A 27,893-nucleotide genomic window follows, 5' to 3' on the forward strand; every position below is an offset into this window, starting at 1 on the left:
CAGGATAAAAATAAACTCTGGAATGCTGAAGAAGGAAAGCTAGAAGCAGATGCTGGCTGGGAGCGTTGTCTAAAAATGACAAATCGGAGATTAGGAGGACACATGCTGTTTGAATGAAGAAATTTTAAAGTTTGCTTCTAGTGGAACTAAACCCAAAGTATTTTTGGAGTTCTGTAAAATATAAAGTGAACATTCCAGAGCTTTTCCTGCATCTCACATTCATACAAATTTGTAATATATGTAATTTGTTAAAATATATTGTAATCACAAAATAGCTAAACTCTCTTTATCAATCCTTACTTTAATTCAAAGTAGTAATCTCAATTAGGAACAATTTTCAATTCCCACCCCCTGCTGTGATTGGGAGTACAGATGCTTTGCTGCCCCTCACATCATTGTAACCCCCTGACCCAGTCTCCGGAGCAGAAGGAAGCAACATTAGTGTAAAAGGTTTCAGAGCAGCAGCCTTGTTAGTCTGAATTCACAAAAAAGAAAAGGAGTACTTGTGGCACCTTAGAGTAGTGTAGACTCCAATGCAGTTCTCTTAACACAGGGAAGGTAAGAGAAAAGACACCTGCATCCCTCTGGAGCCTGATTTACTGAAGGCAGCTGCACTTTATTACTAATGAAAGAACTTATAAGAGGCAGTTCCTAGGGGAAAGAGACTATCAGGGGAACAGTTCTTTGTTTTCCCCAGGTGCTTAGTGAGTTTACTGAAGCAAATCTCAGAAAACAAGCCGAGGTGTATATGTAGTTTCATTTGTTTGTATGCATGTCATTGTTTATCTGAATACCAACAGAGATTCACTGAATGTAGTGAGAATCAAAACGAGTTAAAACTTTTCATCTTCATTGATACACAAAGCAGTACTTCAGGCCTATCCGAGGAAGGCTTTTGTTTCTGTTCTGTTTTAGAGGAACATCTAATCAGGGACTTGAACTGGAACCTAGCCACAAAATATTGTTCAACTCTAATAACCTCCATCTTATTTTATTATTGTAACACCAATCCCAACATGAAAAACCACTCTACTAAAGGCAGTATTGGTAGCACTGCTGAGATCTAATATGAAATATTGCCTGATACTTCTTGTTATAGGACCCTGTCTTCAATTGCTTATAATTTTGCTGAACGTGGGCTGAAATTTTCCATTTTTGCCTCAAGCTTTTTCCTCCCAGCTAAAATGGTCCAACTGTTGGTGAGAATGAGCCTAGAGGGGAAAAAAATGTTATTTTCCCATTTTTTTTTAAAAAAGTCTAGCTTTAATTTGAAAAGCTCTAGTGTTTTGGGGCAGGGACTTGAAAATTGGCAGGGGAGGGGTAATCCAAGTACCAGGGATGAGCCAAATTTGGCCAAGTTTTAAGTCTTGGAAAAATTACAATTCACACCTGCTCACTAGAATGTAGCAATTGAATTCTCCAAATATTCCTTCCATACTGGGCATATCCCTGTGCAGGGCTGAATAGACATTCCCTGCAATTTCTGATCTGTGGTTCTGAGGATTGGGATTCAGAACTGAGAATGTGAGCCTGTCTTTCCTGTGTTCACAATGTCCCACCAGTGATGCCTGGCCAGCAGGATGGAGAAGCTTGTCTGACTGGAATGCAGAGTGGGCAAGAACTGGTCCTTGAGGAGGGATTAGGGGGTGTAGAATGAGACTAGGATCCTTCAGAGAGGGAGACTGGGACTAAAATCTGATGTGGCATGAGGGGAAGACTGGGACTAGCTTAAGCAATGACACTGTGACTGGAAACCAGTGTGTGTGGCAAAAGGAACAAGGTGTGAGGGGAATGGGAAACAGATATAACAAGGAACTAGGATGCAGGGAGAAAATTGGGACTGCCTGGGCAAAGAGACTGGGACAAGGAACTGGGGACTAAGAGTGGTGGGGGAAGACTGGGAGTCAGGAGGGGCTGCAACTGGGATGGGAAGTATGTAGGGGGATACTAGCACTGGCTGGGCAAGGACACTAAGGCTAGGAAGAGAAGCCTGAGGAGTGGAGAATGGGACTGGGAGGAGGATGGGAAGAGACAGGACTGGGACAGGGACAGGATGAAAGGGGAAGAGGCAAAAAGGCTTTAAGCTTGGGGGGAGTGGGCAGAAGCACACACACTCTTGAAGCCCAGAATAAAATCCAGAATTCCTGATTCTCGTTATTTCTCTGCTGTCAGCAAGTATCTGTGAACCACAATGGCAAAGGATCTCACCCTCTACTTCTGGTGCATATGGAGGATGTCAGTGTACTACTTCTACCAGTTACTCTGCTGGCTCATTTGGTGGGGAGCTGTGTGTGGGATCTGAAAGTCCCAATGCTGGTGATGTCCCATGTGGATATCAATGATAATACCATGTGATGAAATTACTGTTTTTAAAAACAAACAAACAAAAAAACCTGGGAAATTACACCCATACAAACTGAGAATAGAACTCAAAGAATAGTATTAAATTTGCAAAGTCAGAGTAGATGACTCATGCCTCCCCATACTGGGTGGGGGGGCACAATCTAAAGGGGAGGACATGTGACAGTCGCACATGACTCCTCTGCTCAGTGACTGTACCCAGCCTCGGGCTGCCACACTCTCCTCTCCTCATTTCATGTTACCGGGGAATGGGGGGGAGGGACTCTGTCCTTCTGCTGTGCCTGCCCCTGGTATATTCGGCTGCTCTCCCTAGCAGCCAGGCCCAGGCAGGGAGGGTGAGGGAGCTGCTTCTCACATGGCTCAAGCTGGCCGCTCCAAGTCACTGCTCTGTGCAGTTCAGCACCTGCCTGAGAGAGCCTGATTGGGGAGGCAGTGGTGGGCTGCCTCCCAGGCAGGCCCAGTGACTGGGGATAGGGGCTAAGCAAGCAGAAAACATGTTGGGGGAGTGGAGGCTCTGGCTTGCTCTGCCCATGTCCACAGCAGCTGGATGCAGGCAGGGGGCAGCCCGCCACCATCTCCCCAACAAGGCTCTCTCAGTCTCTCTCAGACATCTGCTTTGTTGCACAGAACCATGACCCAGAGCAGCTGGCATGAGAAGTGGCTGGTCCTGCCCCTTATATTCCCCACTCAGCTGCCAAGGACAGGGGCTGAGTGTGCAGGGGGCAGTTGTAGCAAGAGAAGGACAGAGCCAGTGAGCCATCTTATGCGTCACTCTTAGGTACTCAAAAGTTAGCAAATGCCACAATTAAGGTTGTCTCTCTTAATTTGGCCCACTTGGCATATGTGTTATGATAGTCTTTAATTACATAATTACATGCTGTTTTTTGCCACAGGATCCCTGCCTCATTCCATGCACAGGATGGACCTGCTCTTGGAATGAATCAAAGTGTGGTAAAGGAGACTGTTGTCTGTAGGAACCCTTCCTTATATGTTGCAGAAGTTGGAAGTTGTATGGTGAATGAGGCAGTGGATTTCAGGAAGAGTGAGGATGGTCTCATGGTTAAGGCACTTTAATGCTGCCCTGGAGAATTGGATTCTATCCCTGTCTCTGCCACAGAGTTCCTATGAAATGTGAATCAAGTCACTTAAACCAAACCTTTCACTAACTGTATTTTCCTCATTTTATGGATACCTGACTTGAGACCCTGGGGTCTGATTTACAGAATGCTGAGTTGCTCCCAGCTTCAACTGAATTCAGTGGAACTGTGCTTGAATATATACAAGTGCTATATAATGCCAAGTACTCTGAAAAATCAGGCCCTAGGTATATCAAATTGGACACTCTAAATTGGTGGACATTTTTTACCTTAATCTCCATGCTTCCATTCCCTATCTGTAAAATGGGGATAATACAACTACCCCACCTTACAAGCGTTTGGTGAAAATTAATTAATTAATGTTTTTGAAGTATTCAGATACTGTAGTAATGAGCACCATAGAAAAGTCTCTGAGGAAATTAATATTTCTTATCTTCCTTGTAATAAATAAGACATTTTGAACAATGAAGATAAAAAAAATGTTGAATATCTGCATGTTAATTAAGCACTGTCTACTCTGTGCATTGAATGAGGCGGGGCTCCTGTGGGGAAAAGTACTGTGTGAGCATGTAATTAAAGAGTGTATTATAATGCAGACACACAAGGGGCTACATTAAAGTTGCACAGGCATAATCGTCTACTTAAGGTAGTTATATGGCCCTCATCCCTACTTCATGGGGGTATAGTGAATGAGGAAAGTGCTGTTATCCATACTGTGCAGTTGAGGAGCACAGGCACAAATTAAATGACTTGTCCAAAGTCACACAGTGTCTTTGGCACAGTGAGAAATCAAATACTCTATGGGTCTCTAAGTCCAAGGCACCCTAACCACAGGACCATCCTTCCTGTCATATTCAAATACAGCACTGAAACAAATTCCTTCTTTGTGGTTAATTAACTATGGTGACTATATTTAAATTACTACAAATATGTTCCCCCCCAAAAAAATTTAAAGTCCAAAAAATCCCACATCATGTTTTGCTTGAAATAATCAACCCCCATAGTAAAATAATGACTGTATTTATTATGATCCCTTCATTAGTATGATGCAAATTAACATTTTTTCTAGGTAGGGTGTGTGTGTGTGTGTGTGTGTATAATATAAAAAAATCACAAACAAGTGGCACTACTAATGGTTACATTTTGCTTTAATAAAATTTGCTAGCAATTCTTACCTTCTCCTCATAAGGTAGCACTAGAACTTTCATAACATATTAGTTATTACTGTGATCGATTGGCAATATACCAAATGAACTATATGAAGTTAAGGTAAACTTTATAGAGTTAAGTTAAACTTTATTGCATTATATCTAACACCTTGGGGTACATTGTATTAAAAATGCAATTTAGTATGTAGAGTTACGGCATTATATATCCTCCTGTAGTAGGGAGGGGAAATACTAATGTACTTCCTCCATATCAACCCCTTGAAACCACCCTCCTTGGGGAGAAATGCATATGCTAGTTCCAACTGGAGCCTCCAAGGAGCAACAGACAAAGAAAGGATTTCTGGATAAAAGCCTGCGGTTTAACGTGTCTCAGAGCCTTCTTACTGTTCCAGCAAATGGACAGGTCCATGGAGGGCCCCAATTCTTAGGGGAGGTTTGGAAGGACTAGGCCTACTGAGGCCTCATAACACTGAGTGCTTGTTCTGAGTTGAAAGTCTGATGAACTTGTAACCACAAGTATTCCCCTAGGTTAAAAGATTGCACTTGCCAAATCCATAGCAGAAAATTGGGTTGAGTTCTGGTAAGCTTATTAGCACGCCTTGTTGGTTTTTTATTGTTTTTAATCTGTTTTCTCTGTAGTGCTTTGTACCTTACAAATGAAGAAAGTTTATTTAGAAAGAGCTGTGTGGAACTTGTATCTGTAGCAATTACACTGTTATCTTTCTCTGAAGGGAAAGGAAGCAGGTATTCTAGGGCAAGCTGTCTGTGCTGGAAAGACACAGCGAAGGAATGGGAACTCTCCAGCCTGGGAAAACACAGAGTCAGAAGGGAGAGAGAGATGCATGTCTTCACCTAAGAGAGGCAACAGCTAGGGAGCTGAAAGCCAAGAATAGGTGCCCATGGTGAACCATCCATGGGAAATACAGGTTCAGTTGCCCTGAACTGTGACAATTACAAAATCATTCAAATAAGCAGGTATAGCCTTTCCCTTTCTGTACCCAACTTGATGAGAAATAAAGCTTGCTTCTAAATTATCACTTTCAGTAGCTACACGTTGGTGCCACACAGATCTTGATAGTGATAACCTAGTTCCGGATCTGTGGTTTTTAAATATTGTACTGAAATCCCTGTGTGGCGTAGTTAGTGAGTTAGCAATCGAGATTGCAGGTCTCTGAAATTGTATGGCATTTATTTAAAGGTTTTAAAATTAGTTGTGGGAAACTGATATTAGCTAAGAGAAGTTTAAATGACATCTGTTAACATGTTCTCTGTATATATATAATCTCCCCACTGTATTTTCCACTGCATGCATCCGATGAAGTGAGCTGTAGCTCATGAAAGCTTATGCTTAAATACATTTGTTAGTCTCTAAGATACCACAAGTACTCCTTTTCTTTTTGCAGATACAGGCTAACATGGCTGCTACTCTGAAATCTATTAACATTATGCCTTTCAGAAACTTTATCCTTTGTATGGTATCTTGAGGATTATAAAAGAAAATTAGACATATTATAGCATTAATGGAAGAAAAATGTTTGTCTTAACAAAACAAGGACACCTTGCTCACTCTTCTGCTAAATCAATCATATGCTCGAGAAATAGACCAGTTAAAGATGAAAGAGCTATCATAAATCATCTTGAAGCCAAACTGTTATTAAATATGTCAAGAAATGAAGCCTACTGACTTGATAAAGGTGACATTTCAGATTTACTCTTCAGCTATTATTTTCACTTTCTTGTTTCTCAGAACAGGTACATATTTAAAGAAATAAAGACAGGGACGGGGTGAGTGAGGAATAAAAGAAGAAAACTAAGCATACTGCAATACTTGTCTGGCTTCCTCTTGAAGTGAACAGATTCAGAATATGTATTGTATTTGTCCTGTCGAGGAATTTTACCAAATAAACAATATTGGATAAAATCTTCAAAAGTGCCTAAGTGATTCAGGGCCTAAATCTCATTTTCAGAAGAGACTTAGGCCTTTTCTACACTATATAGTTTTGTTGACAAAATAGTGGAGGTGTACACACTGAAATGCTCCTCCCGCTGATGTAACTCCCCTGCTATGCCGACATAATGTAGGAGCCCAAGTCTCATTTCAGGTCAAAGGGGATTTGATTGCTAAGTGCCTAGATCATTTTTTAAAAGGGAGCTGAGGCTCCTAAGTCACGCAGGCACCATTGAAGATGTTATCTTTTATTTTTGTATGGGTCATCTACAGAGAAAGGTACATATAGAAATACTTTCTAGTATTTCAATATATAGCCTGCCCTATCTATTTGTGGAATGACCTAATCCTAGTTTGTTTATCTACTAACCTACTCCCATTCAAACCTCTCCATGTATTTACAATTTGGAGGAAAGGGGAAAAAAAATCTGTGTTATCACACTTTTCTATTTTTCTAACTTTTAGAATGTTGTTTATTAGACTGTAATTTCTATAGGGCAAGTACTGTCTTTATTTTTTGTTATGTCCAGTACAAGACAAATGAATAATCAAACACCTTGTTTTCTGAGACACAGAAGCAGACTCAGAATGGCCAAGATTTCCAAAAGTAATTAGTGATTTTAAATGCTTTGGTTTTGGATGCCCTGTTTGAGACTCTTTGAAGGGACCTGATTTCCAAAACACAGGTGCTCAGCACTTTCTGGAAAACCAGGCTCATCCAAGGTGTCTTAATTTGTGCACCCAGTAACTGAGACACCCAAAATCACGTAATCATTTCTGAAAATTTTGGCTCTGTGTCCTGCATGTGGAAATGCTCTTTTATGAGCAACCATGTCTGTGGAGTTTATAGGGAGAAGAAAATGTCTTGGCATGGATAACAACAAAAAAACCTGGGACATTAGGAATAAATGATTATGTCTTGGGCAGATGTGCCACAGAGACTCTCAGAGCTCATGTACTTTAATAACCTAAAGATGTTTTAACCTAGAAGATGGTCACTATTTATTCTTCTTTCCTCATGTCTATGGTTTGTTGTCTTGTTTTTGACTTCTTGGAGTTGGATTCAGTGATATTGCTTTTGATGGAGAGACCTCAAAGGAATAGTAGTCATTGAAAGGAGTGGAAATAGGGTTCCAAACAAGCATTGGTAACTTGGCATCTGATCTTTCTATGTTATCTATTAGGAAAGTTAAGTAACCTCAAACCTGACAAACTCACTACACCAAACACATGATTTACAGGATATTTATCCATAAAGAGTAACATGAAAGGTATCCACAGAAACTACATAACTTATCAAGATTCATGATTATTAGGAGATGCATATATGGGTAATATTCAAGTCATAAGATGTTTATATTGGAGTAGTAATTAGTCACAAGGAGATGATGTGTCTTGGTGATGGCCTATTTAGTCAAAGAGGAATTGATACTCTGTCCTGTTTGGCCTGTGATTCAGTGAAAGGCTCAATTGTTCAGCCTTGTGGAATACTAAGATTTTGTATAGGAAACCACCAGAGGCAACAAGAAGCAACTGAAACCACTTAAAGGTAAAAAAGAAAGTTTACAACAAGACAGGATTTCTTCCTATCTGTGAATAGAAAAAAATTCTGTTTTCACTATAACTCGGGTGGGAGAAGCACTGTGGGTCCGTTCACTGAGGAGACACCTGGTGGAGTGTGGGGAGGAGACATCATGAACATTTGGATCCTGTGAAGCCAGACAGCTCTGCAACAGATTGACTTTAGGGGTGGGAGGACCTACTTTATTAGATTGGAAAGGTAACTATTGATAAGTGTAGATCCAATTTGCATTTTACTATTTCGTGTTGTAACCAGTTGCGTCCATCACTTTCTCTCATTTCTAGTTTTTTTTTTCTTAAATAAACCTACTTCTTTTTTCTTGTAAGTGTTCACAAGTGCCGTGTGGTTCATGGGAGTGGTGGTATAAGGTGAAACAGGTAAACTGGGGTACACTGTACCTTTGGGGGTAGAGAATTTGGAATTTCTGTGAGTAGCCAGTAGCAGTGGCTGGATATCACAGGAGAATGGTTCAAAGGGACTCAGGGATAGTGGTGTCCCTATTGTTAATCTGTGAGGTGACGTCAGGGATGCCATAGCCTAGAGGAGAGTGCTCGAGTGGCTGTAAGGCTGGTGGACCTATCTGTCATCCAGCTACCACAAGAAAGATTCTCTCTCTCTACAGTCAGGATTAACAAGGTGATTCACAGTCCTGCGTATCCCAAGAACCCTAACATCCCTATTTTACAAATAGGGAACTGTGGCAAATAAGAGTAAGGGCTTGTCTACTGCAAAGCTCCATGTAGATACTGCTGGCATGAACTAAGAATAATATGAATTAGGTGCCTTTTAATGTGTGCCAGGAGGGTCTGTGTTGAGCAGTTAGAGTGCAGCATATTCTATAAATCACACCCCCAATGTTCTTTATCGTGTCATAAGGACAAGCCCTAAGTGACTTGCCCAAGGTCACACAGGGATTCAGTGGCAGAACAGGCAATTAAATCCAGATTTCCAGAGTCCCTGCCTAGTGTCCTAACCACTGGACCATCTTCTAGTCATTTTTTTTCTTTATGAGCCCCAGGGATACATTGTTTCTACTGGGGATGATTTAGTAGTATGCGGGGGGGAGGGGGGAGACCAACTTCTTCATAAGCAGGGGAATCACAAAAAGCAGAAAAAGAGGCACCCAAATCATTTTGTGCCAGTTTCTTTCTTTCAGCAGTTGCTTTACAACGAAGTATGAAAGACACAATTGAAAATTTGAGGGTTTCAGGTTTTGCTAATGTAATCCAACTCATTGTCTTCCCTTAATTATCCCAGCACAAATTTTCCTTTAATAGCTTGCAGGGTAATTTTCATATAAGATGTAGCAGGACAAGCATATAATTTGTTGACACCTGTGAGCAGAGGAATATTTCATTGCTGGTACATGCTTCTTACCTCCTACAGTTTACCTGTGAGAGTCAAGATTCTCCTGGCTGAAAATATACCTGAATTTTCATTCTGAAAGCTAGTGCTAACCTTCCTTCCCCTCTGTCCTCCCCTCCACCCCCACCCCACAATAAAAATCAGTCCAATACTGTTCAGTTCCATGAGCAAGTCAGTGGTTTTGGAAGATTTTTATATCCTAAGATATTTCATACTTAGAAGCAGCCTGCTACAGACAATTTTTAAAAGTTCCCTTCTCTGGTAGACTAGTAGAACTGCCTTGAGTAGTGGCATCTTTACAGAAAAATCTTACAAAGCTGAAGTGAGGAAGTGGATGAGCCCATTCAATCTGTATTGCTCAGTCTGTTCATTTCTTACCAGGGTTCTGGGCTTGGACAACAACTACACACACAGAGTATTAAAGAAAGAGAATGAGGAGGGAATTTTCCCTGTTATCTCCTTGTAGCATGGAGTAGGCTTCTGCACATTGCGGGGACAGCTCCATTGACTTCAGAGATTTATACCAGGGGTGGATTTGGAACGATCTGCCGCATGCAGCTTGTCTTCAGTTTAATAAGAAATTAGACCACTCATGTGCTTTCTGAAATAAATTCTACTGGCCTAAAAATTATGGCACATAGGAATCTATCCATCAAAGTGGAATTAGCAATGATGCACATGAGAATTCTCGCAATTTCACTAGATGGACCAACATCCTCGTTCTGATATTTCAGTTTCACAGGCCAAATTCCAACTTGGTGAGTGTTTTAGCTTTATAAGCATTACAAGACGGAGCACTCTGAGCATTATAAATTAAGGGGAGGACGACTTACTTATGAACAGATTCTCCCCTTGATAATACAAGCACCAATTCCATTTAAGTCTGTGAGATATGTGCATGTATCTGAATGCAGAATGTTACCAAAGGAATAAAAAATGAGATATATAAAAATAGAAAGATGTCCTTTCAGGACTAGATGGTTGCGCACACACACTTTCTCAGTACAACTTTGTCTCCCTCCCCACACATTTTATTTTTTTATTTTTCAGACTTGAAAAATGAGTTCAGAGTTATGGAATTTTATAACTTTTTGATTTGATCTTAATCGTTAGGCCAGGTCATCCACTAGCTTCAATCTATGTAGGTACACTGACTACCATGGAGCTATGCTGATTTATATCAGCTGAGAATCTGGCCTTTAATTTTATTAGACTTTCCCCAGCAATGTAAATACATACAGAACACAGTATAAATGATGTGCAACATCAACCATGCATAGCTGATAGAACCACAATGAAAAACGTAAGGTGACTCCATATGTCTTTTACCTGTATAAATCACAACCTCAAATGCCTTTCAAACACAAAACAGAGTTTCCAAAGAAGGAAGTAGGTAGAAGGGATGATAAGAAAGTGCCTGAAGCTTCTGACTTGACAAAGCATAAACGAGAACGTTACAATCTCCTTAACGATCTCATTTTACATTATACTCTATGTCCTAAAATGGTTTCTAAAATGAGGTTTGAATGGAAATTGTACACTAATGGAGAGGCACAAATTGGAGCAGCAACTGGAAAGCAACACCATGTATTGCATTAATTGAATTAATAACATTTGTTGGTATTCTCTATACATTTAACTCACTTTCTTCAAGGAAAGTTAATAATGCCAGATATTTAATGCTAACACATGCTAGAAAAATACAATTTGTGCTATTCAAGCAAATTCAGTGAGTATGAAAATGAGTCAGTCCTTAAAATCAGAAAGTCTATTTCTCCAGTTTAATGCCACTGGAGGAGAATGTGAGGATTGGGACAGATGTTGATAGCTGTATTCTCACTTTGGTCAGCATTGTACAAAATTCACTCTCCTCTTATCAAGGTGATGTTAATAAAAAACTTTCAACCCATCAAATAATGATGCCCTCCTGCCAGAGAACACAGATTTATTTTTAATGTACATAACCACTAGTTTTCCATGGTTAAAACCCCAAAATTCTCAAATTAAAAGAAACATAAAAATCTACATTTTTGTGATTAAAATGAAATGTTGAACTTTGCTTTCCCTAGCCATAATATGTATAGGTATTACTTGAACAATGTTTTATTGATATACAGTAGAACCCCATTTACCCGAGCCTCTGACTCTCCATATTAACTGAGCTCCAGTGGCCTGGGGCTGGCTGTCTGAGCCCCACCACTGTAAGAGCCTGATAATGGAGATGGCTAAATGGAATTCTGCTGTATGAATCATAGAATCATAGAATATCAGGGTTGGAAGGGACCCCAGAAGGTCATCTAGTCCAACCCCCTGCTCAAAGCAGGACCAAGTCCCAGTTAAATCATCCCAGCTAGGGCTTTGTCAAGCCTGACCTTAAAAACCTCTAAGGAAGGAGATTCTACCACCTCCCTAGGTAACGCATTCCAGTGTTTCACCACCCTCTTAGTGAAAAAGTTTTTCCTAATATCCAATCTAAACCTCCCCCATTGCAACTTGAGACCATTACTCCTCGTTCTGTCATCTGCTACCATTGAGAACAGTCTAGAGCCATCCTCTTTGAAACCCCCTTTCAGGTAGTTGAAAGCAGCTATCAAATCCCCCCTCATTCTTCTCTTCTGCAGACTAAACAATCCCAGCTCCCTCAGCCTCTCCTCATAAGTCATGTGCTCTAGACCCCTAATCATTTTCGTTGCCCTTCGTTGTACTCTTTCCAATTTATCCACATCCTTCCTGTAGTGTGGGGCCCAAAACTGGACACAGTACTCCAGATGAGGCCTCACCAGTGTCGAATAGAGGGGAACGATCACGTCCCTCGATCTGCTCGCTATGCCCCTACTTATACAACCCAAAATGCCATTGGCCTTCTTGGCAACAAGGGCACACTGCTGACTCATATCCAGCTTCTCGTCCACTGTCACCCCTAGGTCCTTTTCCGCAGAACTGCTGCCGAGCCATTCGGTCCCTAGTCTGTAGCGGTGCATTGGATTCTTCCATCCTAAGTGCAGGACCCTGCACTTATCCTTATTGAACCTCATTAGATTTCTTTTGGCCCAATCCTCCAATTTGTCTAGGTCCTTCTGTATCCTATCCCTCCCCTCCAGCGTATCTACCACTCCTCCCAGTTTAGTATCATCCGCAAATTTGCTGAGAGTGCAATCCACACCATCCTCCAGATCATTTATGAAGATATTGAACAAAACGGGCCCCAGGACCGACCCCTGGGGCACTCCACTTGACACCGGCTGCCAACTAGACATGGAGCCATTGATCACTACCCGTTGAGCCCGACAATCTAGCCAGCTTTCTACCCACCTTATAGTGCATTCATCCAGCCCATACTTCCTTAACTTGCTGACAAGAATGCTGTGGGAGACCGTGTCAAAAGCTTTGCTAAAGTCAAGAAACAATACATCCACTGCTTTCCCTTCATCCACAGAACCAGTAATCTCATCATAAAAGGCGATTAGATTAGTCAGGCATGACCTTCCCTTGGTGAATCCATGCTGACTGTTCCTGATCACTTTCCTCTCCTCTAAGTGCTTCAGGATTGATTCTTTGAGGACCTGCTCCATGATTTTTCCAGGGACTGAGGTGAGGCTGACCGGCCTGTAGTTCCCAGGATCCTCCTTCTTCCCTTTTTTAAAGATGGGCACTACATTAGCCTTTTTCCAGTCATCCGGGACTTCCCCCGTTCGCCACGAGTTTTCAAAGATAATGGCCAAGGGCTCTGCAATCACAGCCGCCAATTCCTTCAGCACTCTCGGATGCAATTCGTCCGGCCCCATGGACTTGTGCACGTCCAGCTTTTCTAAATAGTCCCTAACCACCTCTATCTCTACAGAGGGCTGGCCATCTCTTCCCCATTTTGTGTTGCCCAGCACAGCAGTCTGGGAGCTGACCTTGTTAGTGAAAACAGAGGCAAAAAAAGCATTGAGTACATTAGCTTTTTCCACATCCTCTGTCACTAGCTTGCCTCCCTCATTCAGTAAGGGGCCCACACTTTCCTTGGCTTTCTTCTTGTTGCCAACATACCTGAAGAAACCCTTCTTGTTACTCTTGACATCTCTTGCTAGCTGCAGCTCCAGGTGCGATTTGGCCCTCCTGATATCTTTCCTACATGCCCGAGCAATATTTTTATACTCTTCCCTGGTCATATGTCCAAGCTTCCACTTCTTGTAAGCTTCTTTTTTATGTTTAAGATCCGCTAGGATTTCACCATTAAGCCAAGCTGGTCGCCTGCCATATTTACTATTCTTTCGACTCATCGGGATGGTTTGTCCCTGTAACCTCAACAGGGATTCCTTGAAATACAGCCAGCTCTCCTGGACTCCCTTCCCTTTCATGTTAGTCCCCCAGGGGATCCTGGCCATCTGTTCCCTGAGGGAGTCAAAGTCTGCTTTCCTGAAGTCCAGGGTCCGTATCCTGCTGCTTACCTTTCTTCCCTGCGTCAGGATCCTGAACTCAACCAACTCATGGTCACTGCCTCCCAGATTCCCATCCACTTTTGCTTCCCCCACTAATTCTACCCGGTTTGTGAGCAGCAGGTCAAGAAAAGCGCTCCCCCTAGTTGGCTCCCCTAGCACTTGCACCAGGAAATTGTCCCCTACGCTTTCCAAAAACTTCCTGGATTGTCTATGCACCGCTGTATTGCTCTCCCAGCAGATATCAGGAAAATTAAAGTCACCCATGAGAATCAGGGCATGCGATCTAGTAGCTTCCGTGAGTTGCCGGAAGAAAGCCTCATCCACCTCATCCCCCTGGTCCGGTGGTCTATAGCAGACTCCCACCATGACATCACTCTTGTTGCACACACTTCTAAACTTAATCCAGAGACACTCAGGTTTTTCCACAGTTTCGTACCGGAGCTCTGAGCAGTCATACTGCTCCCTTACATACAGTGCTACTCCCCCACCTTTTCTGCCCTGCCTGTCCTTCCTGAACAGTTTATAACCATCCATGACTGTACTCCAGTCATGTGAGTTATCCCACCAAGTCTCTGTTATTCCAATCACGTCATAATTCCTTGACATCACCAGGACCTCCAGTTCTCCCTGCTTGTTTCCAAGGCTTTGTGCATTTGTATATAAGCACTTGAGATAACCTGTTGATCGCCCCTCATTCCCAGTATGAGGCAGGAGCCCTCCCCTCACAGACATTCCTGCCTGTGCTTCCTCCCGGTATCCCGCTTTCCCACTTACCTCAGGGCTTTGGTCTCCTTCCCCCGGTGAACCTAGTTTAAAGCCCTCCTCACTAGGTTAGCCAGTTCAGAGTTCAGAGTTATGAGTTATGAGTTCAGAGATGTCTGAAATGGGTAAGGAAAATGTTATTCTCGTAAGGCAGATAACTTGCAGTGAGTGAAGCTACCAGTTTTTATCTTTACATTAAATGTAAAAACTAAAGATTTTTCCTGTAAAAGCTGAAATTCTACATTTTTCCATGTTTTTTCTGTGGCAAACAGATTTCTAGGCTCCCTTTTTATGAGTTTAGTAGGGGAAAGCCTGGATAAATAGCTTTTTAGCCTTCATTTTTAATACAATTTGGTATTTATTGAAGTTCACAAGGAGTTTTTTTGGTTGTTTTTGTCCTATTCAAAGGATGAAATAATTACATATTTTAAATAGATATGCTAGCAGTAGTTAAGATATAGACCATTCAAACTCCATTACTTTATAATGGATAATACAGGGGTCAGCAGATTAGGTGACTTTCCAATAGAAGAAAGTGAAAAAGTAGTTATGTTTTAGGCAGAGGTAAAATAAGGCGGGGGGGGGGGGCATCTGTCACTCAGCTGCTATCCCCAGCTTCCAGTTATTACAAATGGTATTGTGCATGGGGCCATACGGGATGACTTATGGGTGATGGGATCTGAACCATAATCAGTGAAGTAAAACTTAATCATATTGCCTTAGCTCATCAGTATAGATGTTTCAGACACAGTGCTCAAGGTATTGCTCCAGCAGTGCTGACTCAGTTTGATGCCAGCCTTAAAAAAAGGCAACTGATAGAAATATTGTTTTCATGTACTTGCTGGTACCATGACAGAGTTGAAGAAGCCCACTGACTGGAGAGAGATCCCTATGGCACTCAAGCAGATCAGTTATGATGAGGTAACCCACAGCAGAATAAGTCTGAGTTGGCTAAACTTATGCACAGAACATTACAGCAGCCAGGGAGGAGTTTTTTTCTAGACCAGTACTAAAAGCATACAGATGCATTACATCGCTTTATATGACATGTTATATTAAATATTATTTTACATGATATTGTGTGTTTGTGTATATTTTTCAGCTACATTCCAATTCTGACAAAGGTGATGGATCAGTCAAGTATATCCTTACTGGAGAAGGGGCTGGAACTATATTTATTATTGATGACACTACGGGAGACATCCATTCAACCAAAAGCCTAGATCGAGAGCAGAAGACACACTATGTGCTGCATGCTCAGGCTATTGACAGACGGACGAACAAGCCACTTGAGCCTGAATCTGAGTTCATTATCAAAGTGCAGGACATCAATGACAATGCACCAAAATTTACAGATGGACCTTACATTGTTACTGTGCCAGAGATGTCTGAAATGGGTAAGGAAGATGCGTTATTCTTGTAAGGCAGCTAAATTTTAATTAGTGAAGCTACCAGCTTCACAGAGTTATAACAAAGTATTTTCTTTATCATCAGTTATACACAAAGGCCAACAAAAGCTGGAAGGTTGTAGTAATAACAAGGCAGCAAGATTTCAAATTGAACATCACATGTTAGTTTTCTTTATCTGCCTGTCCATAATTCACTCATACAATACATTATGCATGTCAGCAGAAGAGGAAATGCAATGCTATTCTTAAATACTTCAATAGTTTTTCACTCCTGGGTAACTGCACTTTGGGGGAAAAAGTTACATTCTTACATTCCTGTACAACTACACTGTTTACTTTATTTTCAGAGGCATTTGTCTGTGTAAATAATCTATGCAATTTATGGAAAGAATAAAATAAATGAAAGGAAAAGTAAATCTCCAGTTCATTTTAGACCACAGCCTCACAGGTTCATCTTCAGTTATTTTTATAATGTAAGATAAGTGTAGCTCAGCTTTGTATTACCCTATGACAGTTTTACCTTAGGTATTAATAATATGTCCATGCATTTTGCTGCTGCTTGATCAGTGCTAATTTAAAGATGCAGCAACATGCTAGCAGTTCCTGTTACTTATTGGTTCCTCAATAATATCATTGATTTAGATTTTTTTTGGCACAGTGCTAGATATATATCTTTTCTCTTGCAGGATGGACAGATCCAAAAATATATTTTTTTTAGAAAGCTCAGCTATTGTAAGCAGTTTTCCCCCTGAAGCCTGCTGCCTTGTATCACTAATGGGTGATTGGGGACAGTTACCCACACTAGTTCTAAAAGAGAACAGCAGGAAGTCCAAGACAAAAATAACCCTCCGGAGTCGATTTACATAAAACATATAATTTGTTCACTTCTACTGACTCTTTCTTTCTTGAGTCAGCAGGTGTCTAGCTGAACTTTTGCAAAGTAGAATTTATAAACACCAACAGGAAAAAATATCAAAGTGAACTGAGTTACTGGCCTCTCATAAAAAAAGTGATTATTTGAATTATATGTTTGGAGAGAAAGGCTGGTATGATTGAATCTTGATGGTTTATCATCATTCAGTCACACTGAATTTTGATGATGGTTCATCATAATGGGCCAGATGCAGCAAAAAAATAATCAGGGGTGCTTTGTACGAGTAAGGAAAGCAGAGAGAAAAAGGTTTTATTTTTAATGAGAGGTAATTTGAGGACATTTAAAGTATGGAGAGCTTGCTTTGGGCTGGGAGTCCTTTGTTTGTTCATTTTCTGGCTCACTGGAATTTAAGATGTAGAGTGGGGGGTGGGCATCACCTGCCATCATTACTGTGAGCCAGTTGACATATAGGTCTCTTGGGTTCATCAAGTTTGTGACTCTATCCTTGCTGTGGGAGTGGTCCAGGAACATAGCTAACCCTTCACATTTTCCTTCATCACATGCATGTAGTAAAATATAGCAGATAACATATTAGCATGTGTGTTGGTCACACCATTGTAGGTAGCACCAAACTGTTAAATCATGTTCCTGAAATATTCAACAGCCAAAGCTAGGATTGTAGCAGTTTGAAAACTTGAGACTGATTCTCCTCTCCCTTTACATTGATGTAAAACAGCCATTATGCTGCTGATGTAAATGGACTTACACTGGTGTAAGAGAGAGGTGAATTAGCCCCATTGATTAAATACAGTTCTTTCCCATCTACCCTGCAAGAGCAGATTATTTTAACTGTCCAGCCCAGCACAGTAACTATCATAATGTAGAAGGATCTAAATCTCTCCCTCCATCCCCTTCTTTTCTCCTATTTCTAATGCTTTTAGCTCCATCCCCATTTCTCGCCTCTCTACTGTTTCATTCCTCCTTAGGTCACGGAACAATCTCCTTGTTATATCCCCTTGGTTCTCTTCTCCCCCTTCCCCACTCAGTCTTTTCCCCTCAGACTTTCTTTCACCCTCATTATGCAATAGAATCCCAATTTCTGTCTTGCTCAGCATCTCTAACCCCCCTCACCATGTTTCTCTTCCACGGATTATCTGATATATTCTGTAAATCTCCATTTGTTTCTCTCCCCAATTCTTTCCCCTTTCTAAAAGTCTGTCCCTAACTCCCACCCCTTAGAAGTACCCTTCTCTCTTCCTAATAGCTGAATGTCCAATCCTTTGGTAAGTCTTCCCCTTGGGGTCTTTCTGCCCCCAAGTCTTCTTGATTCCTTCTTTTGGTCTCCTGCTAACTTTTGGTCACCTTTTTTCCACCCCTTCCTTGGGTCTGTGTCTTTATCTCAACTCCCAACCTTGATTCCATGAGTCTTTCTTTTTCATCAGTCTTTCCCCCATACTTGGAATCTCTCCCTCAGCCCCTTCTCCTTCCACTACCCTGCTTTAGCTTAAAGCACATTATCTACCTTTTCTCCCAGCTCCAGATATCACCATAAATCCTCTCTACCTGCTCTGCACTTTCTATCAGCCACTCTAATTGGCCAGTCTTTGAACTAAGATAGCTCTTCAGATGACTGATAGGAGGCTTTCTAACTATCTTGATATCATTTAAAACAAAAGGTGCAACACTACTTTGCTTACGGTTGTTTGTTCCTGTCTGAATCCAGGACTCTTTCATGGATACTGACTACTTAATTGATCTATTGTTTCTGTCCTAGAGTTAGCAAGATTTTTCTGCACACACAGATTCTAATAAGAAGAGATCCACATGTTTTATTTTAATGCTTTGAATCCATATCTGCTATGCCCCACAACCAAAATATATGAATTCTCCCCCACCCACAGGAAGAAATATAATTCCTGGAAGTAATGTCTCTAAGGCCTGGTCTACACTACAAACTTAGGTTGACATAAGCCATGTTAAGTCAATCTAATAATGTATGGGTCTACACTACTGAGTCCTTTCTGCTGACCTAAATGGCCTGGGATGTCGACTTCTGTACTTCTCCTTCGCGAGAGGCGGAGCGCTTGATTTGATATCCATGGGTCGACATGGGGATAGTGTAGACTCTGTTGTGTAATTCAAATGAATTGGCCCCCAGGAGGTGTCCCACAATGCTCCACTGTGACTGCTCTGGAAAGCACTTTCAACTCTGCTGCACATCAGCCAGTTACACAGGAAACAGCTGCTCCCCTGTTAAAGCCCCTGGAACTTTTGAATTTTCATTTCCTGTTTGAGCAGCATGGAGAGCATGCTGGCATAGCTGATGATGGAGACTCAAGGCTGAAAACGCACTCCAGCATGGAGTACACAGGAGATGGTGGATCTTATTGCTGTGTGGGGAGAAAAGTCTGTGCAGGCAGAGCTCTGATCCAGAAGAAGAAATGTTGGCATCTATGCCAAAATTGGGGGAGAAGGGCTATACCAGGGACACGCAGCAGTGCCATGTGAAAATAAAGGAGCTTCGGCAAGTGTACAGGAAGACAAGGGAAACGAAAAGTCGTTCTAGTTCTGCCCCACAGACATGCCACTTTTATGAAGAGCTGCATGCAATTCTCGGTGGCGACCCCACCACTACCCCAAAACGCTCTGTGGATACCTCCCAGGAGCCCTGGGCACCCTTGAGCAACAACAAGGAGGACGTTGTTGTTGATGAGGAGGAGGAGGAGGAGAATGGAGACTCAAGGCTGAAAACGCACTGCAGCATGGAATACACAGGAAGTGCTGGATCTTATTGCTGTGTGGGAAGAAAAGTCTGTGCAGGCAGAGCTCCGATCCAGCAGAAGAAATGTTGGCATCTATGCCAAGATTGGGGGAGAAGGGCAGGCAAGTGGAGGATCAATTCTCCCCAACAGCCAAGAACAGTTTTTAACCCTGGAGCCCATCACTTCACAGGATCAGTTGGCGTCAGAGTATGATGCTGGGGAAGCACCTCTAGTGAGTACACATTTCCAATCAAACTCTGAGAGTTACATTCTATTATTTTTAATGTTTAATCTGAACAAAAAAGTAGGTGTAGTGGGTATCGGTGGCCTTTCCAGCTACGCAGAGAGTGCCTTCTGAAAAATACTATTTATATGCACAGGGATGGCCTGGGAATCCTCCATGGAGATCTCTAGGAAGCTTTCATGGAGGTATTCTGCAATCCTTTGCAGAAGGTTTCTGGGAAGGGCTGCCTTGTTTTGTGCACCATGATAGGACACTTCCCTGTGCCACTCCAGTATTAACTCTGCTGGCATCATTGCAGCACACAGCATTGCAACGTCTGCTTCCTTGCCATCTATGTTACCCTCAGGAGAGTGATATCACATAGGGTCACTTGGGGGAAACGGGGGGAGTTTTCAATGCTAGCCCTTATACCACAAACAATTCAACAAGTAATCTACCCCCTCTCTGGTGAAATCTGGGTCACACAACCACACTTTCCCAAATGTGCAGTGGTTGTGGTTGGAAGAGATCACCGTGCATTGCAAGCAGCATTGAAAAAAAGCGGGGTGGCAGCTTCCTGTTTGTCTCCTTCTCCCCAGTGCTGCTTTTGTTAAAAACCAAACTATTTCAGGGGCTTTACCCTGGTCCCTGTCCTCAAGCACCATCCAGGTTCCTGGGGAAAGGGGTTTTTTCTCAAGTTCCAACCTGTGCTCCCAAGGATGTCTTCACAAAAGCAGCAGCAGAAGACCTCTCGCCCATAACTTGTGGCCTTATTCTCCATGGCTGGAGCAGCAAACTGACTCTTGCAATAGCCTCTGGCTATTGACTCATTATTATGTTGCGGCTTGCAGTGAAGTGTATGGAGGGGTGGGGTTTTTAATTACAAAAATTAACCTTGCACCAGAAACAATGTATGAACTGTCGGTGCTACCCTTGTACTTTGCATTCCTTGCAGCTGAAACCTTGTCTGTCGGTGCATCCTCCACACCGGGACACAGACTTTCCCAGATTAGAAGGTGGAAAAAGAAGACTCGGGAGGACATGTTCAATGAGTTCAAGAGTGACAAGATGGAGCTCAGAGCATAAAGATCACACTATCCAGGAACCTGGATATAGTCAGGGAGTATAGGTGAGCATCATGGAACAAGAGCGTGTCATGCAGGAAGAGATGCTGTGGATTATGAAGGAGCAATCAGACATGTTGAAGTGTCTGCTTGAGGCTCAGAAAAGGTCAGCTGGATGCTGGAGTCCCTCTGCAGCCTATGCTGAACGTGCTGCTATCATCACCCAGTTCTACATCCTCCTCCCACAAATGTCCTGTGAGGTGGAGGCTGGGAAAGTCTGTTATTCCTTGCACTCAACATCAGGGGAAGGTACCACGACCAGAAGGTGCCCATTTCGACACCTTTGATTGTTATTGCAGTCATTCTGTTGGCAAGCTTTCCTTGTTTCTCCTCCCAAGGTGTTATCAGCCCTTTTGCCTCAGGTTATCTTACTTTTCTTTGCTGTCTCTGTAGCTCACGAAAGCTTATGCTCTAATAAATTTGTTAGTCTCTAAGGTGCCACAAGTACTCCTTTTCTTTTTGCGAATACAGACTAACACGGCTGCTACTCTGAAACCTGTCCTTGTGTTTGTGTGCATAATAAAACTTAAGTGCTTGAGGAGAAAGGGCTCTTTAGTCATTGAACACAAAGTGGTTGGTGGGGGTGGAGTATACAGGGGAGAAAATGCAAATGGCGGGACATTTTGGTAAGGAACAGCACAGATGTGTCACATTACTCTGGCTCATTGCTGAAATTTGTTTTCAACACCTTACTGAGATGTAGAGACTCTCAATGTGCTCTTCTTATTGCCCTGGTGTCTGGCTGCTCCAAATTGGCTGCTCAAAATGGCTGCCAGGCGATCTGCCTTAACCCTCCATCCCTGCAGAAACTTTCCCCCCTTTCTTTCACAGATACTATGAAGCATACACCAGGCAGCAACAACAATGAGAATATTGCTTTCACTGAGGTCTAACCTAGTCTGCAAACAATGCCAGCAACTTTTAAACGTCCAAAGGCACATCCCACCACCATTCTGTCCTTGGTCAGCCTATGGTTGAACCAGTCCTTACTGCTGTCTAGTCCTTACAGCTTTCTGAACAGACCTGTGTTTCTAAAGATGAGCATGTCATGCATCTTGCCTGACCATCCAATGTTCCTGGTGGTGAAATGGCCTCTGTGGTCCATCAGCGCTTGCAACACCATTGAAAAGTATCCCTTTCAGTTTATGTACTCTTTGGTGGTATGGTGCCAAGATAGGGATATGTGTTCCATCTATCATCCCTCCGCAATTAGGGAACCCCATCACGGCAAAACCGGCCACTATGTCCTGCGTGTTGCCCAGAGTCACTACCCTTCTTAGCAGAAGTCTGTTGATGGCCCTGCAAACTTGGATCGCTAGATTTACCCACTCCAAATTGATGCCCCTCTGACCGATAGCAGTCTGGTGTTGCAAGCTTCCACAGAGCTATTGGCACTCATTTCTCCACTGTCAGAGCAACTCTCATTTTAATTTCAGAGTAGCAGCCGTGTTAGTCTGTATTCGCAAAAAGAAAAGGAGTATTTGTGGCACCTTAGAGACTAACAAATTTATTAGAGCATAAGCTTTCGTGAGCTACAGATCACTTCATCGGATGCATTTGGTGGAAATGCATCCGATGAAGTGAGCTGTAGCTCACGAAAGCTTATTCTCTAATAAATTTGTTAGTCTCTAAGGTGCCACAAGTACTCCTTTTCTTCTCATTTTAGTATTGCTGCACTTCAGGGTTGGGGAAAGCTCTTCGCACAATTCCTGGAAAGTGGCCTTACACATTCCGTAGTTCTGCAGCCACTGCTTGTCATCCCATAACTGCATAACAGTGTGGTCCTACCAGTCGGTGCTTGTTTTCTGGGCCCACAAGTGGTGCTCAACTGTGTCAAGGTGATGCGTGACTGTCGCCAGCAACTGGGAATTGCTCCGCACTATGTCTTCCAGCAGGGCTGCTTGCGTGGCAGCACATTGTTGTGTGCATCAGCTCCTGTATCGGCTGTGTAAATACTGCAGAATAAGGTGTGAGGTGCTTGTAATGCTGGCAACAACAGTGTACAGTTGAGTGGGGTCTATGCTTATTGTGCTATGGCAACCATGTGGGTAACCCTGGCTTATAAAAAAAAGGCTCGAAAAAGGCTTGGTTTGTTTGCCATTGATTTCAGGGAAGGAGGAGTTAAGTGCATCATGGGAGGCTAATGCCATGTTCCAATACCACCTGCGCCAATGTTTTAGTCCCATAAGGCATTGCAAGTCCAACCCAAAATTCCACTCGGCTACATGCACTGTGGGATAGCTACCCCCAGTGCAGTGCTCTGTGTGTCGATGCAAATGCTGCTAGTGAAGATGCACTCCGCCGACACAATGAGCATAGTATGGAAATTCAAGATCAACTTGCTTAAATCAGAAGCTCGATGTGGACTTAGATGAAGTTGACTTAACTTCGTAGTGTAGACATGATCTTAGAGGCCTTTTCTGGAGATGGTATTACAACCGTGACAGTGTTATTTCTTCATGAACAGTATTGATGTCAGGGAATGTTGCTGTCATGAAAAATAGAGCAGATCTGCATGAAGTCTCTCCAGTTGTCTTTGGTTTGTTGCTGCAGTGTCACATCACAACTATAGAAACAGCTCTGCAATTTTTGTATGTTTTTGGGTTAATTATTATTTTTGTCTTATAGTTACTAGTTTATATGCATTCCTTGCAATACCTTCCAGTCATCTGTAATCAGACTACGTGCCAGTTACTTCTGTCAGTTCTGTCTCCAATAAGACAACTTTCTATGATGAAAACTCACCTGTTTTACTCCTCCCTTTTTTCAAATTCTATACTCTCGAATAGGGTAGTACTTGTAATTAAGCTCATGAGTCTCTGTCTCTTCAGCAGTCACTTTATTGTCTACATACTGAAAAGGTTGGTAGAGAACAGATCGATGTTGTCCTCGAAGTCAAGAGCACATAAAGTAATGATTTCTTCTTCTTATCTGTAGTAGTTCACTTCTTATTGTCCTCTCACTAGTCACTCCAGGATAGAGCTTGTTTTATTCTTCTATAGATAACAAACCTCATTTCATATCTGTCTGAATTCCTGGCTTTAATTCACAGCCACATTACAAATTATGTATCCTGATCATCAGCTTTTAGGGATTCCTCAGACTCTTCCAGGCTATTTTAGGACAACATTTTGGGTAATAAATTAGTGTGTTTTATTTTAACCCAGAACACTGCTAATGCTAAGGTGAAGCATCAACATCTAGCTTGTGTGGAGAAAAACATATATTTTTTTCTGTTGATGGGCTGTGTCTGAGATGATTGTTAAAAGAATATATTCTAAGAAACTTCCCTGTGATTCAGAGTTAATGTTACATCTCACCATTTACTGTAATCAGTCTTGATGCTTTCATTGCAGGTTTTTGATCATTCTTTTCTTTAACATTTATTGATTTTTTTCCCCACCTCGTCACACTTTTTGAAAAGTCATTGTATATTGTGCACAATTTGTTTTCTTGTCAGTCTTTCCAGTGATACCTGATCAAAGTCTGTTATTGCTTTTTGTAGATTTTTTGGGGTCTCTTTATCTCCCCATCACCACCTTCAATTGATGGATAGATTCATCCCATGTGGATTGGATCCACTCTCATGACAAGTTTGCCATTTTAACCTTCCGCTGGGATGCTATAAACAGCTGAACTTCTTACCTTTATTTTAGTATTTGTTAAAGGTGTTTCACCAGTAGCTATTCTTGTGCTTGTTGTGATATCTGAATTTGTTGTTTTGCCATTCAATGTACTTCCATTGGTTCTTGAATTCTACATTACAGTAGATTTGGTGGTAATGCTTTATGAATCTCTTCTCTCTCTCTCTCTCTCTCTCTCTCTCTCTCCCCCCCCCCCCGCCCCGGTCTTTCTCATTGTCATTACCAAGAATAAATTTGTGAGAATCTAGAGGAAAATAGGGTGATGAGTAATAGCCAGCTTAGATTTGTCAAGAACAAATCATGCCGAACCAACCTAATTTCCTTCTTTGACGTGGCTATTGGCCTAGTAGATAGAGGGGAAGTGGTAGACAGAATATGTCTTGATACTAGAAAGGCTTCTGACACAGTCCTACATGACATTCTCATAAGCAAACTAGGCAAATGTGGGGTCTAGATGAAATTATCATAAGTTTGGTGAAGAACTAGTTGAAAGAAGAATACTCAAAGAATAGTTATCATTGGTTTGCTGTCAAACTGGGGTGGGGAGGGGAGGGGAGGGGAGTATCCACCAGAGTCCTGCAGGGGTCTATCCTGGGTCCTGGTACTATTCAATATTTTCATTCATGATTGGGAATGGAGTGCACAGTATGCTTATGAAATGTGTGGATGGCACTAAGCTGGAAAGAGTTGCAAGCACTTCAGAGGACAAGAATAGTATTCAAGCAACCTTAATAAATTGGAGAATTGGTCTGAAATCAATAAGATTAAATTAAATATTGAAAAGTGCTACACTTTAGTCAGGAAAAATCAAATGTATACAAAATAGCGAATAGCTGGCTAGGCAGTAGTATGGCAGAAAAGAATCTGGAGTTAGAGTGGATCATAAATTGAATATGAGCTGACAATGTGATGATATTGTGAAAAAGGCTAATGTTCTGGGGTTTATTCACAGGAGTGTTGTATTTAAGACGTGGGAGGTAATTGTGCTGCTCTACCTGGCACTGCTGTAAGGCCTCAACTGGAGTATTGTGCCCAGTGCTGGGTGCCACACTTTAAGAAACATGTGGACAAAATGGAGAGAGTTCAGAGGAGAGCGATAAAAAATGACAAAAGATTTAGGAAACCAGACCTATTAGGTAGGTTTGGTCTTGAGACAAGACTGAGGGGGACATAACAATTTTCAAATAAAGTAAGCACTATATAAAGTGTATGGTGATCAATTGCTCTCTGTGTCCACTGCAACTAGGACTATTCGTAATCTGCAGCAAGGGAGAATTACATTAGATATAAGGAAAACCTTCTCAAGTATAAGGATTGTTAGGTAATAGAATAGGTTACCTAGGGATGTTGTGGGATTGCTGCCACTGGAGGTTTTTCAGAACATGTTAGACAAACGTCTGTTAGGTACCATCTGAGTATATTTGGTATTACTTCAGTGCAGGAGGATGGACTACTGATCTATTGAAGTCCTTCCCTCCCTCCATTTCTGTGAATCTCTGTGTGTAACTATAATCACATGCTTATGTGCTTCACTGGTGCAGGCCAGAATGTTCAGCAGCTTACAGGATTGAGCCCTATCCGCATGTTATCTGATTCTGGTTATCTCGTTCGGCATGAGAGAAAGAGAATGTGACGATTGCTCAGGGGACCATTTTGATGGAGACAGGACCACTTCTTCCAGTGGTTTCCTTCAGAGTTATCATTACCTGTAAATGTCAGCCAAATTAACAATTTCTTCCAATGAACTATGTGGCTATATGTAAACCAGGACACCATTACTGCTACCAGTAATGTTAATGAACCTCGTGTAGCATGTGTGATTACCCGACTTATGGATGGGTGGCGTATGTGTGCATTCGGTGCAAAGAGCTGCCGGCCCCCAGAGAATGCATACAGGCTTTGGAGACCAGAGTGGCTGAACTGGAAGAACTAAGGGAAACAGAGAGGTACATAGATGAGACTTTCTGGGACGCAGTAGAATGGTCCCTCTCCCAGTCTGACAACCTTTGTACTATTGAGGAGGATGAAAGTCTCAGGGAAAGAGAACATCAAACTGAAGCAATGAAATGATCCCATATTTGGGATCCTCTTTCCAGATTATGTCATGATATCCTGTCACACTAAGGATACTTCTCTGGGGGAGGGAACTCTAGTTATTAGAAAGAGACAGGTAATAGTCTTGGGGGATTTGATCATTAGAAATATAGATATTTGCATGGGTTTGCGATGATCAGGAGAACCACATGGTGACTTGCCTGCCCTGTGTGAATGTTACTGATCTCTCGAGACATCTAAATTGACTTTTGTGTAGTGCTGGGGAGGAGCCAGTTGTTGTGGTACATGTAGGTACCAGTGACATAGGGAAGGACAGGAGAGAGGTCCTGGAAGCCAAATTTAGGCTGCTAGGTAAGAGATTGAAGTCCAGGTCCTCTATGGTAACCTCTGAAATGCTTCCAGATCCACATGCAGCATCAGACAGGCAGAACTGCAGGGTCTCAATGTGTGGATGATGTGATAGTGTAGGGAGGAGGTGTTAAGTTTATTAGGAACTGGGGAACCTTTTGGGAAAGGGGGAACCTATGCAGGAAGGATGGGCTCCACCTAAACCAAAAATGAATTGCTGGCGTGTACAATTAAAAAGGTTGTAGAGCCGTTTTTAAACTAAGGGCTCAGGGAAGGCGGACAGGTGTGGAGGAACATGTACTTCAGACAGAGACGTATCTTAGGGGATGATCTATTAATTTAGATTAATTGAGAGGTATCCTTACTGTGACAGGATACCATGACATCATATCCAAGTAAGGAGGAGAGGATGGAAGATGATAAAATGCAGGTAGGATCTGAAGAGAAACAGTCAGATGAAAAAGAATCCCATTCCAATTACATCACATAAAGGCAGACAACGAAAAAGTAAAAAATTGCAAGTGCTTCTGTACAAATGCTAGAAGTTTAAATAGTAAGATGGGTAAACTTGAGTGCCTCATATTAAATATTGATATAATAGGCATCATAGAAACTCGGTGGAATGAGGATAATCAATAGGATAAACTAATACCAGGGTACAAGATATATAAGAAGGACAGAATAGGTCATACTTGTGGTAGAGTGGCACGATATGTGAAACAAAGCATAGAGTCAAATGAAGTAAA

General features: G+C 42.0%; 1 protein-coding gene across 8 annotated transcripts in view; it reads left to right on the top strand.

Moving 5' to 3' along the window:
* Positions 1-27,893, top strand: part of CDH18 (cadherin 18) — a 908,539-nt gene that overhangs the window by 672,019 nt on the left and 208,627 nt on the right. For 7 of the 8 annotated variants that reach the window (XM_043508441.1, XM_038391555.2, XM_038391556.2 and 4 more), the window contains one exon: positions 15,811-16,105. In XM_043508441.1, coding sequence (XP_043364376.1) covers positions 15,811-16,105 — 295 coding nt within the window. Of the gene's footprint in view, positions 1-676; positions 743-15,810; positions 16,106-27,893 lie in introns of those variants that run through there. The other variant, XM_043508445.1, reaches the window with a different exon arrangement.

Source organism: Dermochelys coriacea, chromosome 2 (genome assembly GCF_009764565.3).
Source record: "Dermochelys coriacea isolate rDerCor1 chromosome 2, rDerCor1.pri.v4, whole genome shotgun sequence".
Classification (NCBI taxonomy): Eukaryota; Metazoa; Chordata; order Testudines; family Dermochelyidae; genus Dermochelys; species Dermochelys coriacea.